The sequence below is a fragment of the Microcebus murinus genome, chromosome 12, assembly GCF_040939455.1.
Source record: "Microcebus murinus isolate Inina chromosome 12, M.murinus_Inina_mat1.0, whole genome shotgun sequence".
Classification (NCBI taxonomy): Eukaryota; Metazoa; Chordata; class Mammalia; order Primates; family Cheirogaleidae; genus Microcebus; species Microcebus murinus.
This window is the reverse complement of record NC_134115.1, coordinates 10,187,778-10,204,171: the sequence shown is the minus strand read 5'-3', so window position 1 is coordinate 10,204,171 and position 16,394 is coordinate 10,187,778. Positions and strand designations below refer to the sequence as shown.

Here is a 16,394-nt window from a genome sequence, read left to right as displayed (position 1 = left end):
CATCATAAAGTAAAGAAACCTATTCAACTCTGTTTAACATCTCTCAGACCTTTTGAGCCCTTTTGCATTAGCATTAATTAATGGCCCATAAAATTTACCTTGGAAATTTCCAACTTAACCAGAATTAATATTTAAAATGATTTTCTAAGCAGGATGATTTAGCTTTTACGATTGCATCTCTTATCTATGGTAATAATTTCTTCTATTTATTGAGTGATTATTATATACTGCAAGCAGATACTACCTGTATCTGGGTTCCTTGTGTCCATTATTTCATATCACAGCTATCCCATGATGGAGGTTCTAGTGCTATTCCTTTTTACAGGAGCCTGAGGCCTACAGAGAATAAGTGCCTTACCCAGGCTCCTACAGCTGGCATATGAGGGAGCTGAGATTTGGGCCCTGGCAGTTTTACTCCAGAAGCCATGGCCTTTTGCATTAGCCAGTAGGCCACATTACCTTCTCTTAGAATATTTGCTAAAGAATTATTTCACAAAGTCATCATTCCTTTTGCAAATCAAAACCTTGTTTTTTACTTTAAAAATTATTTTTACATTTATAGATGTCTCAAATATTCCATAAATACCTTTTGTTTTGTATTTTTAATAAACTATGAATATGTTAACTTTTTCATTCCTTCCAAGATTAATATGTTCTGATTGATACAAAATTGTTTCTGTCTTATAATAAATATGTATCTAATTTTTCCTAGATTGAAGGATTCTCATTAAACAAACTGGGGAATTTCAATCTTAAAGACATTGAGAAGGACGCTGTGGTCTGGGAATATACTGATAATGCTGCAGGGGACACAAACATAACAAAAGAAGAGGCACCAAAAGAAGTACTGGTTAAAAGGGGACAGGTCTGTTCTCTAATTTTTAGTTTTATTTCAGTTGTCATTTATGGAGTTTGTGGGTTAATCGATCCTCCTGTCTTATTTCCTTAACTGTCTTAATTATTTCATGACTATTTCATTTCCTACTCTGTTCAGAACTTGAATAGACAAGTAGCAAGAAAAGGTTTGAAAAAAAACTTAGGTTATTAAATCTGAGGTTATTTTTACCCTCTGTACACGGTCCTTTGAAAGATACTGAGAATTCAAAGGTAAATCCCTATTCATCCTCAAAGAACTTAGTCTTAGATGGCATTATGAGGTTTAAATATATGAAAAGTTAACTAACTTTGAATTACTGAAATAACAATGAATAAGTATATAATTTGATATACTTATTCCCTAACTATCCTATTGGGGTGAGCAGGGAATTTCGTGTACAAGGAAAGAATGGCTATTAGAATTTCAAACAAAAATCTGTGCAATGTAATTATCCTAGAAATAAGAATAAGATTCTGTCCCAAATTAGTAAAAGGTCCTTGATCTTCCCATAACCCTTTGGGCTAAAATGACAGTAACATCCACAAAATATTTCTGAGACCAGGATTCTGATCCTAGTTCCATACAAATAAGTCACATCACTCCTCCAGTCCATGCCTAAAATGAGGAATAGTGGTGAATCAGATTCTCTTTATGTTTTCTAGAATCCTTGAACATTAGTGGGAGGGAAGAGGTGGTACCACCCTTCCCCTGCTGCCACCAGAACAGTACCACTTTTATCTGTCTTCTGTTTGGGGTTCCTGTAGTAGATAAGAGTACTGGCTGTGGAGCCAGAATATGTGAATTTGTATCCCACCTCTCCCACTTCCTAGCTGTGTGTCCTTGGGCAAGTTACTTAATATTTCTGTGTGCTAGTTTCCTCCCTACAAATGGGGATAATACTGGTACCCTCTCACAGGGTCATTGATTTATAGAATGCTTAACTCAGTGCCAAGCATGTTGTAAGCACTCAGTAAATGTTAGCTACTATTGTTACTTTATTTGAAAAAGAAAGTGTTCTCAACTTAAAAAATTAAGTACTAGTAGTCTTGATATTTCGAAAGTCTCTTAAGTTCCATGTTATGGTATTCGGTCATTTCGGTGAGATGCTTAAAAATCCTTTCTAATGCTGAAAAAGGCTATGTCTAAAGAGGTAAAATTTAATAAGACTTAAAATTCCTGGGGGGTGTCCTTTTGTCCTCGACTATAGTGTTTGGGACAAAGACAACTTCCATTTTCAATTAGTTCTGCCTTGTAAATCTCCAAGATGACTTTGTCTTACTTGGCAGAACCTTTGTAATTGAGGAAAACACCATACCACTTGTTTTGAAGCTTGATATAATAAAGTATGATCAGAGACAAATTCGTACACCTTAGAAGAAAATATTTTTTTCAGTGTGAATTATAGGAATAATGTGAAGGAAAAGCCATTGCTCTAAGTCCATTTAATGCTTAATTTTTACATTTTTATGCTATTTGGAAAGATTAATCATGCTACCACTTCTGAAATTAAGTAAGCTGTAGACATTATGGAGTTGCATATGGTGTGGTGGAAAAGCACCGTCCTGGGATCGGGAGACCTTGTTCTCATTCTGCCAGTGACAAGCAGTGCGACCTTCTGACAAGTCATGGAAATTCTTGGGGCTTCAATTCCTTCTCTTTTAACATATGGGAGTTGAGCATCTTACAGTTGTGATGTTGTGTTTTCATGATATGTGGATTTCTTGTACTTAAAAAGACTATACCTAAGTGAAAAAATACAGAGAGCAACCAAGTCTGCTAGATGCTTTCCCTTGTTTCTGATTTAATCCTCATAACTATCCTGTGTTATAGGTGGTATCATCCCTACTCTGCAGATAATGATAGCGACCATTTTTTGAACACTGTGTGCCAGGCACTGTGCTAAGCACTTTACAGACACTATCTCACTCAGTCCTCCCAACAACCCTATGAGGTGGGTACTGTTATCCCCATTGTTCAGATGAGGAAACCAAGGCTTAGACAGGTTATAGTCCTTGAGCACGATCATACACAGCTAGTACTTGGCAGAGTTTGGATTTCAAATCTAAGCCTGACCTAATTCCAAAGCCAGTTCTCTTAGCCACTAAGCTGTACTGCCAGTCTGAGAACGAAGAAGCTAAGTCACAGAGCAATTAAGAGCTATGATGTGGCAGAATCACTATTTGGACTCATATTTTTTCCTTTGCTAAGTACTACGCACTTTCCAATATGATTACATCACAGTATGTTCCAACTTGTCAGAAGTCTGTGACCATAAAACTAGTACCAATTTCTCTTATCAAATTATTGGACTTTAAAATTAATTGCCACTGGCAGAGTCAGTGTGTTTTTGTAGATTCTCAGGGCAATGAGAGGAGTGGTTTTCCTTTTTCTCTATGCCTTTAGCTACTGTCCATTTCTGTGTGTCTGTGACTATAAAGGTGTCTCCAGCAGCAGTTACAGGAAGAGTTCAGTGCAGAGTATTAGCAACCCATGCACAGTCCTCTCCACCTGTTATTAAGAGTTCAAAATTAGGAGTGCTGTCTGGTTCAATAAAGGCGATCCTTTCTATTCCTGTGATAATGACTGGATTTTAACATTATCTAATCCTAGGAGTGTAGTAAAGTAATGCTGCTTTACCATAAGCGAAATAGAACTTAGAATTTGATTTATCTAGATGGATTGTCAAGTTTATATCTTTGCTAAGGATTTTCAGATTTCTTAATTGGATGTTTGAATGATCTTTAATTTTTCAGATTACGCTTACATTTGAAATAACCTGTATGTTTCTCTTTGCTATTAATAGGTGTCATTAATATTTGATATAAAACACCAGCCTTCGGTACCAGTTGGGCAGCTCTGGGTGGAAATGCTGCGATTCTATGCTTTAGAATTTAATTTGGCTGACTTAGTGATAAGTATTCGTGTGAAAGAATCAGTATCTCGAGAATCAAAGGATTGGCCCAAAAAGCGCATTGCCATTGAAGGTATCTAACAATGTTTATCTTTAATCCCCCCCCCCCCGCTTTTTTTAAGGTACCAGTATAACAGCATGCTTTTTATTTCAGTCTCTTTTCAGCTTCTACACGTAAGGTAGGCCTGGCCTCAGAGGTGAAATAAATAGTTAGAATCTTACATGTGTTACAGTGGATCATTTCAAGGAATGAACCTGTTGCCCCCAGGTTTTTAAAGTATAAGCAACTGGAATGATGGCTGATTGAGACCTTGCTTTCTTTGTAAATTGCTTAAAAACTTAAATGCTTAAAAAGTTTTTTCATAGTGATGTGTGGACCCCCTTTCCTCTTTACAGTTCTCACTTCTGAAATTTTAAACTCAGTCATTTTGTCAATTGTTGATATTTTTTACACTTGCAAAGGTGAGAAAAATACTTCTTCTTTTGAAAAATGACATTCTCAGTTGGATTCCTGTCCAATAGAGGGAACGAATAGTTATTTTTGACATATCTGCAGTAACATTTAGAACTTATTCATAAAACCACTTTTTTAGTGAAGGCTTATTTAACTGAAATCACTGTATCAAAGACACACTGATGTGCCCTGTAGATGTCATTAAATGGACTAGCTCTTCTCAGCTTTGTAAAGTCAGGAGGTTGAAACCCCTCTAGAAATCTTAATTCTCCTCCTTTAAATAATTTAAAGAACCTCCTAAATGGAATTCTCTTATTTTTGCTTGATTTTTTTTCAAGCTTTATGTTGCATAAGAGGGTTTTTTGCATTTTGCATAAATTCTGTGTGCAATCATGGGGATCTCACATTTTTAAACCCTCCCCTGCAGTTTCTCTGGCTCAGCTCTTCTGGCCAATTGCCTAACCTGCTGGAGTTCTAGGGGAGGAGAAAAGATTGAGAGAAGTGGTGTCTCCTCCTGGTGCCTCCCTCTCGCCCCTGAAATTCAGTCCAGCCAATTCAGTGATGGGGCTTCCTGGGGCAGAAGAGTGGAGGTAAGCTCGACAAACCTCAGGGCCTGGCTGAGTGGGGAGGCAGAACACTCAGCAGCAAAGCCTGTCGGGAAGACCTTGATTCTTCCCAAGGGCATGAGAGCCACATCTTTTCCACCTCCAAAGTCACAGAGCACGATAGGGAAGGGGTAGTGGTTCTGAACAGAATGGGTTCTCTTAGAGCAGATGTTTCAGAAAATGTTACATTATGTTCTTCAACTATATTTTCTTACTCCCCACCTTCATTGTTTTTTAAGCATATAAGATACATGACAAATTTTACTATTGTTTGTTGTCTATTTTTATCTGCAGCAGGCTAATTTTTAAAACATGAAGTAGAAGTATATGAAGTGGTAGATTTTTTTTTCTTTTTTTTTTTCATTACAGATCCCTACTCTGTTAAAAGAAATGTGGCAAGGACCCTAAATAATCAACCCGTGTTTGAATATATTCTTCATTGTTTAAGGACAACATATAAATACTTTGCTCTTCCACATAAAACTGGAAAATCCAGCCTTCCAAAGCCTCTGGGTGTAGTTACATGTGCTTCAGAACATTCTAAAGAAGTAGTAAATCATGACCCAGCCATACCAGCAAAAGATGATAAGCTCAAAAACTCAGTTTTGGTCCCAGGTCCCGGTGCTACCAGTTCATCTGCAAATACCTGCAAAGTACATTCCCGTACTCTTAAAGAGACTGCTGAAAGGTTTGGAAGCTCACCAACAGAGGAAATGGGAAATATAAGTATCAGTGTCCACCCAGAAAACTCCGAGTGTATCCAGGCAAAGGTCAATTGTGACGATTATGAGGATGTTAAAGTACACCATCAAGAAAGAGAAAGTAAAAATGAGAAAGAGAAAATTGGGAAAAAGGACAAGCATCCTTTGACTATTGATGATGGTTTAAGCACTGGTGGATGTGGAGAGCTCATCATCTGTGGCAGCACTCTTAATAATGAGACAGACAGCACTTTGAATTTAGAAGGCATCCAGAATCCTACAGCTAAAAAATGTGATGGATTTGCCACTTTAGATAAGAAGACTGATGTTGATGAAGAAAGTATAGAAGATACTGATGAACTAGAAGACTCTCTAAACCACTTTGCACCTTCAATACAGGGCCAGACATCAAAAATCATTCACTCTGATGAAGAGGAGGAGGAAGAGGAGGAAGGACCCAGGCTCACCATTAGCCAAAGGGAAGATGAAGATGGCATTGCTAATGAAGATGAGTTAGACAACACCTACAATGGATCAGGGGATGAGGATGCCCTGTCTGAAGAGGATGATGAAGTAGGCGAGCCTGCTAAGTATGAAGACATGAAGGAATGTGGAAAACATGTAGATGGAGCTCTAGTAAAGGAACTTAACAAAATAAGTCTTAAAGAAGAAAATATCTGTAAAGAAAATTCACCAGTGGATCCATCTGATTTCTTCTATGAATTTAGTAAACTTATCTTCACCAAAGGCAAGGTAATCAGTGCCAGTACTACACTTAGAACTAGGATACCTTAAACAATTTTAATGCATGTAATTTCAGTTTTTATATTCTAGAGCAGAAGTCTCCCTGTTTGGGTTGTGGTTAATGAGTTGGTCTTTCAAATATGATCACTGGTCCACTTCCCTCCTTAAGACTCATGGGAATTTGCATAGAAGGAAGGGAATGCTGTTAGTACCTTTTTTTCCTGAAGATACCATTGGGGTTCTTCTTATCTCAGATCCTTTGGAGCGGTTGCATATTGTATTTTCATTTCCTTTGGAAAGTGAAGAGTTGACTAGATACTTTAAAAAAGATTCCAGACCTTATCATTTGGCAACTGAAGTATTACCTTAAGTTTTGGTTTGCTTTATCATGTTCCTGCAGTCTCCTACAGTGGTGTGCAGCTTATGCAAACGAGAGGGTCATCTAAAGAAGGACTGTCCCGATGACTTCAAAAGAATCCAGCTAGAACCTTTGCCACCACTAACACCGAAGTTTTCAAATATCTTAGATCAAGTTTGCATCCAGTGTTATAGTAAGTTACTCACATTTCTTCTGATTTGTTGAAATATTAAATTGACATTTACTCGAGTCATCAGAATCACTATCCTGTTAGCTCTCTAAACACTTGAAGGTACTAAGTCCGTTCTATTCTCTGTGGTATCCACAGTGTTCTATGTCATGCCTGTCCCTTTTGGGACATGCAATAAATACAAATGAAAGACAAGGGAAGACATTTTAAGTCTTTTTTTGTTTATTTTGTTTTGCTTTGCTTTGCTTTGCTTTGTTTTGTTTTGTTTTTTGAGACAGGGTCTCACTCTGTTACTCAGGCTACAGTGCAGTGGCATCATCGTAGTTCACAGCAACCTCAAACTCCTGGTCTCAGGCAATCCTCCTGCCTCAGCCTCCCAGGTAGCTGGGACTACGGCCACATGCCACCGTGCCCCAGCTAATTTTTTAAAAAATATTTTTTGAAGAGACTGGATGTCACTATTTTGTTTAGGCTTCTCTCGAGCACCTTGCCTTAAACTCCCCAAGTACTAGTATTACAGGTGTGAGCCACTGTGCCCAGCCCTTTTTAAGTATTAAGATTAGAGTGCTAGCATTTTCCAGCTGGTGTTTCTTGAAAAGTTTTGCTAGGTACAGTTAATAATATTTCATGACCAGAAGTATCCCAGGCCAACAGGGAATAACACTATATTCTGCCCTCTCCCTTAGGGTAGTAAATCTCCCCATAGAGATTTCCAGAGCACATTGGCATAATGAAAGTGTCTGAGAAGTGTTATTTCCAAAATTTGAGCATGAAATACTTTTCAAGTAACGTTAATTAATAGCCTACGTAACAGCCTTTTAAGGAACATCAGTTTGGGGAAGCCTTGATAAAAATAGGTTTAAAGTTTTACAAAGAAAACATTTAAAGGAGACACATTCGGCTGCTTAGAATGAAAGAACTTGTTGACATGGCTGCACTGTGAGGTATCCGTCTGTGCTAGAACACACTTGGCTTTAGTGATTTTTTTTTTTAAACAAACCTTTTTGGAGGGTATGAACTATGAAAGAAAACTAGTTTCTCTTCGGACAAAAGTACATGCAAACGCTCACAAACATTGTATTCACACTCTGTGAAGTACTCAGAAGTCCCTTTCTAGACCCCGAGAGTCTCTGAAACCCAGGTACAGATCCCTGATTCAGATTAGTTTCCATTTCAAGAGTAGTTCTTGGTGATAGGCTCTTTATAAAGGGGCATTTTTTATTTTACATTGCTAACACTACTAAGAAGACACAAAAATTTAGGAGATTTATTTAGCTTTGTAAGTTTTATTTTCTAAAAAATAGTTTTTTCACCCTTTTCAAAGTATGTCTACAGTCTTATTTTCTCAATGTGTCTATTTTAAACAGAGGATTTTTCTCCAACTATTTTAGAAGATCAGGCTCGTGAACATATTCGACAAAACCTAGAAAGTTTCATAAGACAGGACTTTCCAGGTAAATGATTTTTTCATCTTTAAAAACGGTAGTGTGACCTTCCTTCCAAATGAGTACGTGTGTTATAAGCACATTGATATTGAGAATCATAAAGTGATCTTGTGGTGATGGTGGGTCAGGGTTTCAGTTGTTCTACATCTACAATATGCCTGGGATGTCTTTGGTCTGCCAAGTCCTAGTTTACCAATAGAAAGAATAGTATCAGCCGGGCGTGGTGGCTCACGCCTATAATCCTAGCACTCTGGGAGGCTGAGGTGGGAGGATCACTTGAGGTCAGGAGTTCAAGACCAGTCTGAGCAAGAACAAGACCCCCATCTCTACTAAAAGTGAAAGAAATTACCCATACAACTAAAAATATATAGAAAAATTAGCCAGGCATGGTGGCACGTGCCTGTAGTCCCAGCTACTTGGCAGGCTGAGGCAGAAGGATTGCTTGAGCCCAGGAGTTTAAGGTTGCTGTGAGCTAGGCTGATGCCATGGCACTCTTGCCTGGGCAACAGAGCAAGACTCTGTCTCAACAAAAAAAAAAAAAAGAAAGAAAGAACAGTAGCAGTATAGCATTTATCCTAGCAGATGCCACAAGTGATTTTCATTTAATATTACAACATGTTTAGAGTCAAAGTTTACACACCTCTAAAAAGTGCATTTATTTAGGAAATAGTAAGCTTACATTATTAAATATGATGAGGTGATCTAACATTTTCCTTGAAATGTCCTTGCATTTAAGGATGAAGTGGCACCTGATAATCTTTCTTGCCATATACAATTTATATTTATTTAAAGGAAACTTAGGAAAAAATTTAGAATAAATGACTGATTAATAAGAGAACATAATTATGAGATTAATATAGGGTAGTTAACAACTGAGTATTTTTGATTCATGAAAGGACCATTTTGATCAAAGTTAAATATATTGGGTAATTAGTTATTACTTTTCATATATCCCTAACAGGAACTAAATTGAGCTTGTTTGGCTCCTCCAAAAATGGATTTGGGTTCAAGCAGAGTGACCTTGATGTCTGTATGACAATTAATGGACTCGAAACTGCTGAGGTACCGTGACCACATGAAACTTCCATTTGCTGTGGCAGTGTGATTTGACCAGTCTTGACTGACATTACAGCTTGGTATTTTCCAACTATATCAGGGCATACCATATCGTGTGTGCCATTTGACACAGTCTATCACCAAAGACATTAAGCAGCTTAGAGGTGAATGTGAGGAGTAAAAAGGTTGTCCTTTCACCTTATACTAGTGCAAAGTGGATTGCAAAGTCACACCTAGGAATTCTACAAAGCTAAACTAGCTTCTCCTGGCCGCTGCACTGACTTGGAAGCATATACCTAGACAAGGTTATCTGTAAAGGTTTTTACCAGACAGGCTATGTGGTAAATAAGAGTGCTAACCTTATAGTCCAGAGACCTGGCTTTGAGACAAACTTGGTTTCATCAATACCAAGGTAGATAATCTGTGAAATGGAAATAATTTCGATTCCCTTTTAGCTCAGGTGATTATTGTACATGTTAGTTTGGATCATGTATGTCAGGAGTTGGCAAACTATGGTCCATGGGTTAAATTCAGCCCCCAACTGCCTGTTTCAGTGAATAAAGTTTTATTAGAGCAGAGCAACACCCATTCATTTAGGTATTGTCTATGTTGCTTTTGCTCTGTAAGTGCTGAGTTTAGTACCTGTGACAAAGGCCATATGGGCCTGCAAAGCAGAACAAGTTTGCCAGCCTCTGATGTATGTGAAGACATTTATAAAATATAAAATACTGGGCCGGGCGCGGTGGCTCACGCCTGTAATCCTAGCTCTTGGGAGGCCGAGGCGGGCGGATTGCTCAAGGTCAGGAGTTCAAAACCAGCCTGAGCAAGAGCGAGACCCCGTCTCTACTATAAACAGAAAGAAATTAATTGGCCAACTGATATATATATATATAAAAAAAATTAGCCGGGCATAGTGGCGCATGCCTGTAGTCCCAGCTACTCGGGAGGCTGAGGCAGAAGGATCACTCGAGCCCAGGAGTTTGAGGTTGCTGTGAGCTAGGCTGACGCCATGGCACTCACTCTAGCCTGGACAACAAAGTGAGACTCTGTCTAAAAAAAAAAAAAAAAAAAAAAAAAAAAATATAAAATACTGTATATATAATGATATAAAGTCTGAGAAGTGCTGAGTCTGTATTCTTTTTTTTATTTTTAACAGCAGTTCAAATGCTGGTTATCCAAATGAGTGATACTGCTGTTACTAAAGACCCTTAATTCCTTTTCTTAGTTTTAGTCATTGTATTTGGAGGATGTATCTGATTTAGGAAAACAGTCAAAAGTGATCTAGCCTGAATTAGGTGAATAAAGTAGATAAGCAAGATTGGTTCAACATACAGAATGACCCAATTATATATCCTTAAGGTTAAATTTTTTTTTTAAACATGGCTTGTCAACTAGTTTTGGGGACACTTCTGAAATAAAATTTCAAATGTGTTCTGGGTTGTGTATAACCATCAAAAGTGCTTCTGTTGATAGGGTCAACCTAAATGTTTTTAATTATGATTTATTTGAAATACTATTTATTTTTGCTATATGACTTTCATTTGTACATTATTATTTTGGGTAGTCCTACAGGGAAATAATGTGAGCTTAATCACCCTCCATAGCAATTCAGTCAACTCTTAAACTATAATGAAAGTCTATCCAGAATAAATAAGAAGGGGCACAGAAGCCCTTCTTATATGTTCTGGCACATGGGATACTTCTGAGTGATATAATTATAGAGTGGGAAGAATTTGAGATCCTCAACCATGGATTCAGAGACTTTTTTGGAAACCTTGGCTTCCTGACTAATTTTAGCCTTTGTCACATGTCCAAAAGCAATTAGGAAGTAGGGTGTTTGGTGGTTTTTGTATCCATAGGATATTTCCTATGAATACTGACTATGATACTAAACTAGAAGGGAAAAATATATATAGACTGAGTTGAAATTAATTTCATTATTTCTGAAGGTAATGGAAACTGTTTATAACCAATTTAGGAACCTGTCTTCCAGTTTGGGTTCAGTTGTTTGTGCCATCTTTGTTTCAGGGATTGGACTGTGTAAGGACTATTGAAGAATTGGCAAGAGTGCTCAGAAAACATTCAGGTATTTTACATAGTCTTCTGTATCTGAGGTGGTTTGGTTCCAGGACACTCAGACACACACACACACATACACACACACACACACACACACGCATGCACACGCACACACAGATACCAAAATCCTTATATGCTCAAGTCCCTTATATAAAATGGGATAGTATTTGCATATAACCCATGCCAATTGTCCTGTATATGTTAAATGATCTCTAGGTTACTTATAATACCTAATGCAATGTAAATGCTATGTAAATACTTGTTATGCTAAATTGGTTTTTTTTTTTTTTTTTTTTTGTTTTTTTTTTTTTGAGACAGAGTCTCACTTTGTTGCCTAGGCTAGAGTGAGTGCCGTGGCGTCAGCCTAGCTCACAGCAACCTCAGACTCCTGGGCTCAAGCGATCCTTCTGTCTCAGCCTCCCAAGTAGCTGGGACTACAGGCATGCGCCACCATGCCCGGCTAATTTTTTCTATATATATTAGTTGGCCAATTAGTTTCTTTCTATTTATAGTAGAGACGGGGTCTCGCTCTTGCTCAGGCTGGTTTTGAACTCCCGACCTCGAGCAATCCGCCCGCCTCGGCCTCCCAGAGAGCTAGGATTACAGGCGTGAGCCACCGCGCCCGGCCTAAATTGGTTTTTTTATTTGTATTATTTTTTATTGTTTGTTTTTTTCCCGGAAATATTTTCAATCTGTAGTTGGTTGAATCTGGGTGTGCAGAACCATGGATATGGAGGGCCAACTGTACTTAGAATTTACTGAAGCCATGAAGCAGTATGGTGGCTCATTTATAGAATGTTTGCACTTCTGGTGTCTTTAAAAAATGTTATGTGATTATGTATGAAAGACTGAGAAATTGGTGATAAATTATGTGCATATTATTGCCTAGTTCAGTTTGTTTCAAAACAAAGCATGCACCAGACAGGCAAGAATCTGTGGAAATCATTTTGCCTTATTGACATTGTGTAAGTCAGAATGTAGGAGTTGCTGAAGTATTTATAGCAGTAAAATGTATATTCTATACATAAATTGTGCACAGAATTGAAGTACCATTAGCATTTTTTTTGCTGCCGGGATAGCTATGGATTCTATTAGCAGTCAAAATCTTCTTTTAAAATATGGTTCAGCAAACTTCTGTGCTGAGAGCTAAGAATGAAGATGAATATGGTCCCTATCCTCAGGGTACCTAAATCCATGAAAGCCTTTACTTTTGTTTTGTTTGGAGATAGGATCTTGCTCTGTTGCCCAGGCTAGAATGCAATGGCATCATCATAGCTCACTGCAACCTCAAACTCCTGGGCTCAAGTGATCCTCCTTTCTCAGCCTCCCGAGTAGCTGGCACTACAGGCAAGTGCCACCATGCCTGGCTTATTTTTCTATTTTTTGCAGAGATGAGATCTCTCCCTCTTTCTCAAGTTGGTCCCAACCTCCTTCCTTCTCAAGCAATCCTTCCACCTCAGCCTCCCTAAGTGCTTAGGTTTACAGGTGTGAGCCACCATGCCCAGCTGAAAAACTTTCTTATATTTCAGTCGAGAATAGACTTTTACTCACAGTATGGACATGCACACACACCTAGACACACACGTGCCCCCTTTCTTTATATTTTTTTATTTCCAGAACTTAAGTAAAGTAGATACCATGTTGTTTAAATAAAAGGAGAAAAAAATCTTAATTTTGGTTTATTTTCAGTGAAAATTAACCTAAGACATTGGGGATTTTGGTTTTGTTTTATTCAGACCTACATCAATATAGTTTTCATTGGTCATTGAAGTAGACATTTCCCTCACTTGGGAATTCTACATCTAAAGATTGTGTGTTTTTTGTTTTGTTTTGAAGATATGCAAAGAAAGTAAAGTACTAAGTTACCACCACTATTAATGTTTTCAGTGCTAAGTTAGATTTTGGCTTTCATTTTGAAATAATTTAAATAATTTCAAACTTAAAGGAGAGCAGCAAAAGTCACAGAGAAAACTCTGTATCACCTTCATTCAAATTCACCAATTAACATTTTACCACATTAAAAACAGATCATTTTTAGATTAGAAATGACTTAGACACACAGATGATGATAATAATCAGATACAGATTGCATGGCATAAGAATTTAATAACAACTAGAGGGCTATGTCTAAAACTTAGTATGTTCGAAAACAGTCTACTCGCGTATTTTATTGCGTGTTTCCTCTGTACATACCACTGTGTTAGCACTTAGGGATAGTGGAAAAATAAAGAATCTGTGTAAGTCTTACAGATCTTAAAATAAGTAAAATAGTTTCTAACTGTGTAATCAGTGTAAGGTAATATTCAGTTAAATAACTTTTGAGGAGAGAGAGAATATGAGAAAGAGTTGGATAGAGGAGGTTCATGGAAGAGATGGACTTGTTATCTCAAATGTTGGTAAATATGATTTGAAAAAGATGGGAAGTCATTTCTAAGTGCATACACATGAACATGAGAATTACTTTGGAATGTTCTGGAAGACAGTAAGAAGATTGGTACATTTGGAGAGGATTTTCAAGTGGGAAATATTAGGAGATAAGATGAAGTCTACAGATATTTGGAAGCCACTGAAGTTTCTTTAGTAGGGGAGGACCCAATAAAAGGAAAACATAGGCTTTTTAGGTAGCTGGTGTCGTCTCTTTTAGGGAAGGTACAATCTAGGTGACTGGGCAGCAGGACCTCACCCAGTGTGCCACTGTATTAAAGGGAAAAAAGATATGAGAGATTCCAAATGGGAAAATTTGCTACCTATAAGTAGGAAAATAAGAGTTAAGGCTAATGTCTGGGTACTTGAGAAATGAGGATGTTTACAGAAAACACCTATGTTGAAGTGTTTAGTTTGCCATTTTGATATGATCTCTAAGAGTTAACAATCCAGCAAGCAATTAGAAATAGGGGGTTGTCAGTCAGAATTGAAGATGAAAATAAAACAGTTTTGCATTGAAAGCCTCAAAGAGAAAGAAATTGAGAGAGGGAAAGAGATCAAGAATAAAACAGAATTCCAAGGAATCATTTGAGAGAAGTTGAGGACTAAGCCTTCATTTCAGTGGACAGAAATTAAGACTGAAAAGGGAGCCTTTGGAATGTTTTTATTTACTGATTTGAAAAAAAAAAATTTTTTTTAACTGATAACCAGAGAGATAGAATGGAATGGTTTATGAAAGCACGGGGATGGTATACTGTGAGTAAATGCTAGAGGGCAGGCTTATGAATGTTATAATGGTCAACAGTGTCAAGTTCCAAATGTGAAGAACATGCAGAAGAGACTATCAAATTTAGAAGGAGTATAGCAAAGTAGTTGGTGGGGGTTCTGGAATCAGACTCTGGTTTTAAATCTTAGCTTCCCACTTGCTGGGCTATGTGATCCCAGAAAGTCACTCAACCTCATTACAGGCACTCAGTTCCTTATCTGTAAAGTGGGAATAATAGAACTAGCATTTAAGATTAAGAAAAAAAAATACACTAAAGTTCAGGGCCTACCATATTCTAAGTATTTAGTAAATATTAGTTTTCTTGCCCCTTTTCCCAATCGGTGTGTTAGATTTCCTTTATCTGCCATACAGACCTTTCTTTCTGAAATTTCTTCTGTCATCTATCTTGTAATATCATAACCTTCACTGCAAACTAAACACTTCTACACAGGTGTTCTCTGCAAACATTCCCATTTCTCAACGATGATATTTTGTCCTGAGTCCTGCGATATGATCACTACCGCGTTTCCCCAAAAATAAAACAGGGTCTTATATTTATTTTTCCTCAAAAAGACACCCTAGGGCTTATTTTCAGGGGCTGTGTTAATTTTTGTAAGTATGGTACAGCAATCTACATTTATTCAAATATAGTTAAGTCGTCGTCTTCTGGAACATCATCATAACTCTTCAAATCCCAAATTCCATCCTGAATTTCTTGCGACTCTATTTCCTTTAGAACCATTTGCCCCAATCTCTAATGTCGAGCAATAGAGCTCTCATGGGGCAGATGAGAAGGGCTGCTTGTTGTTTTTACCACTCCGAGAGGAAATGCATGGGTTGTGCAGATAGGCTGCCTAGCCACGCCCATCACTAGGTCTTATTTTCGGGTAGGGCTTATATTGTGCAAATGCTTAGAAATCCTGCCAGGGCTTATTTTATGGGTAGGTCTTATTTTTGGGGAAACATGGTATGTATCTGTCCTAGATACCACCACCTCTCAGAAGAAACTCAGATTTCTACATCTCAGAATGAACGCTTCTTTCTCTTTACCACCTACCTTCTGCTGCATCTACCTCCACTACCTGACCTTGCTTCTGAATCCTCTTTCTTGGTTGTTGACATTGGCAACCTTGAAATTACCAAAATGGGTGAAGTGATAATTAGCCTAACCTAGATAGACTAGGTTCAGTAGAAGTTTAGAGTCAGTCTTTCCTAGATTTACATCCTAACTCCACAATTTATCAGCTGGATATTCCTAAGCAAGTGACTTTTTCTGGGTCTCTGTTTCTTCATCTGTTAGGTGAGAGTCATAAGCCTTAGTATATGTAATGGACTCTTCACATGCTCCTTGTCCCACTTTAGGTGCTCAGGAAGTGGTAGCTCTTACTGTTAGCACTCTTCTTCTTTTATCACCCCTCCCTTCCCATCCAGTTATAGAGGTTTTCAAACCTGACTTGCTTCTTCTCTTCATTCCGATGCCACACTGAGTTCAGGCCGATATTGTTCATAAGTAGTCATCCTTGCCTGACAAAGACAAGAAAAAGTAGCAGAAAATAAGAAAGAAAAAGTTAAATAAAAATAAAAAAATAAGTGGTCATTCTACCTCTATTATTCCAGGTGCCTCCAGTCTGTCTATTGCCTGGGCATTGTATAAATAGATGTGGTCACTGACTACTCTGATATAGTTCATTGGCTTCTCTAGGCATCCAAGGATATTTTTCAGCAAGATATATATGTTCTCTGTTTGGACTTTTCTGGTTTCTCCCCCCTCTCCTGTTCCTCAT

The 16,394-nt window shown here is 37.8% G+C and overlaps 1 protein-coding gene across 4 annotated transcripts in view; it reads left to right on the top strand.

Moving 5' to 3' along the window:
- The window catches only part of TUT7 (terminal uridylyl transferase 7), a 64,178-nt gene that overhangs the window by 23,971 nt on the left and 23,813 nt on the right, over nt 1-16,394 (top strand). For 3 of the 4 annotated variants that reach the window (XM_012736691.3, XM_076008523.1, XM_076008524.1), the window contains exons 11-17: nt 713-865; nt 3,681-3,861; nt 5,217-6,301; nt 6,693-6,843; nt 8,208-8,294; nt 9,247-9,347; nt 11,370-11,427. In XM_012736691.3, coding sequence (XP_012592145.2) covers nt 713-865; nt 3,681-3,861; nt 5,217-6,301; nt 6,693-6,843; nt 8,208-8,294; nt 9,247-9,347; nt 11,370-11,427 — 1,816 coding nt within the window. The remainder of the gene's footprint in view (nt 1-712; nt 866-3,680; nt 3,862-5,216; nt 6,302-6,692; nt 6,844-8,207; nt 8,295-9,246; nt 9,348-11,369; nt 11,428-16,394) is intronic. The other variant, XM_076008525.1, reaches the window with a different exon arrangement.